The 2330-nt window shown below is 48.3% G+C and overlaps 1 protein-coding gene across 1 annotated transcript; it reads right to left on the bottom strand.

The window, feature by feature from the left end:
- Positions 1–801: 801 nt before the first annotated feature.
- LOC127036585 (olfactory receptor 13H1-like) lies at positions 802–1734 on the bottom strand. The gene has a single exon (XM_050927619.1). It carries the CDS (start codon positions 1732–1734, stop codon positions 802–804), a length of 933 nt encoding a protein of 310 aa, XP_050783576.1.
- Positions 1735–2330: the final 596 nt, after the last annotated feature.

The following is a 2330-nucleotide window of genomic DNA, read 5'->3' as shown; positions in this document are numbered from 1 at the left end:
CAGATGTGTTGCCCAGGGCTAGGCAGCTGGTCCAAACCCCCTTGCAAGTGATAAGTGGCCCTTACGTGCTGCAGTCTGCCCTAGTGAATGAGAGCTAGATGACGACTGGCAGTAGCCACTGAGGCAAAGTGGGTGTAGAGGGTTGGGGGGTCCCCCTGGGAGAGAAGACCCAGAATGTGAGGACTTCTGTGGCAGAACCCCAAGATAAAGGTCACCAGTGTCTGAGAGGGACACAGGGCCTGACATAGGCGAGACACCGGCCAGCAGAGGGCGCTCTGAGACTGGAAAAGAGTTAATTCCCAGACGACCAGCAGGAGGCGCCATGCCGGTGAGTCTTCGGCCTTGCTACAGGGTCTCTGTGATGGAACTCATCACAACATGTGACCAGCATGCACCTTGGGGAAATATATTTCAGCCCACAGAGAAGTATTTCCCCATGATTAACAGTAGTGCTCAGGGAAAGACAGGTTAGTGTCAGACATAACATTATGACACTTCTGCACCAAAAGATTCCCTGTTCTGAGAAAAAAATAATATTTTGACTTTTTCTTCCCATCTTCTTTATTCTACTCACTTATAATTTACTACAGAAAGAGATGCGAGGTGAAACTTGAACAAATAAAGTCTACCTCAGTCTGGGAACTTGGAATCCTTTCTTCACCATCCAACGTTGTTTAGGTCAGGCATCAGGTTCCTCTACAACTCTGTATCCTGAGCGTCTCTACATTGTTCAGTCAGGAGGCACATGAAGAAGGCTCTGAAGCACACATGGGAGAAAGGAATCAAAGCTCTCGGAAGCTCTCAGCAATTCATTTTCGCTCCTGCCAACTTCCTCAGGGCCTCCTTCACATCCTTGTTTCTCAGGCTGTAGATCAGAGGGTTTAGAACCGGAGTGACTGCTCCGTAAAAGAGGGAAATGTACTTGTCCTGATCCGCGGAAGATTTGGACTGAGGCCGCAGATACACAAAAATGGCTGCCCCGTAAAACAAGGCCACCACAGTGATGTGGGAGGCACAAGTGGAGAAGGCCTTGGTCCTGCCCTGGGTAGAGTGGATCCTCAGCACAGCCACAATGATGTGGACATAGGCCACGAGGATGAAGGAAAAGGGCACCAGCAGGACCAGGACGCTGGTGCTGATCATCACGATTTGGTTACTGCGGGTGTCTGAACAGGCCAGCTTCAGCATGGACTGGAGCTCACAAGCAAAGTGGTTGATGACGTTGGGCCCACAAAAACGGGGTTGCTTGGCCAGGAAATCAGACAGGCACAGGAGGAAACTGCCACTCCATGACATGGCTGCCAGTTGGAGGCAGACCCTGTTGCTCATGACGAGGGTATAGCGCAGTGGCTTGCAGATGGCCACCCAGCGGTCATAAGCCATCACAGCCAGCAGAAGACACTCAGTTATCCCCAAGAAGCGTGAGATGTACATCTGAGCCAAGCACCTGCCCAGGGAGATGGAGGGTATCTTGGAGAGGCAATGGACCATCAACTGAGGGACATTGATGGTGATATAGCAGATATCTAAGAAGGACAAGTTACTGAGGAAAAAGTACATGGGGGTGTGGAGTCGGAGGTCCACTCTGGTAAGCAGGATCAGGAGAGTGTTTCCGACCAGGGTCAGTAGGTAGATTGCAAAAAGGAAGCCAAAGAGGGTGAACTTCACATGAAGGCCACCAGAAATTCCTACCAGGATGAATTCAGTCACCACAGAGTCATTGTCTCCTTCCATGGTACCACAGTCCAGGCTCATCTGCCAAGAGACAGGAGGAATGGTTACTACATTGAAGGCTAACAACAGGAGAGACATCATGCCATGCAAAGTCAGCAAAGCTGGGCATTATGTGCAAATAGACGGTTTTCTGGAATAGTCTACACAATGCTGTGCACAATACTGAAACGTACCAAATACAGTTGTTTATATTGCACTACCACCTGAAATAAAACTACAGAAGATAGTTAAGTCCCAAGCAGACTGCGAAGAGCTACAAAAGGATCTCTCAAAACTGGGTGATGGGGCAACAAAATGGCAGATGAAATTCAATGTTGATAAATGCAAAGCAATGCACATTGGAAAACATAATCCCAACTATATATAGAAAATGATGGGGTCTAAATTAGCTGTTACCTCTCAAGAAAGAACGAAGATTAATGGTCTCAAGTTGCAGTGGGGGAGATTTAGGTTGGATATTAGAAAAGACTTTTCCACTAGGAGGGTGGGGAAGCACTGGAATGGGTTACCTAGGAGGTGATGGAATTTCCTTTCTTAGAAGTTTTTAAGGTCAGGCTTGACAAAGCCCTGGCTGGGATGATTTAGTTGGTGTTGAT

The sequence above is a fragment of the Gopherus flavomarginatus genome, chromosome 18 (genome assembly GCF_025201925.1).
Source record: "Gopherus flavomarginatus isolate rGopFla2 chromosome 18, rGopFla2.mat.asm, whole genome shotgun sequence".
NCBI classification, from domain to species: Eukaryota; Metazoa; Chordata; order Testudines; family Testudinidae; genus Gopherus; species Gopherus flavomarginatus.
Note: the sequence above shows the minus strand (reverse complement) of the source record. Positions and strands in the feature narration are given on the sequence as shown.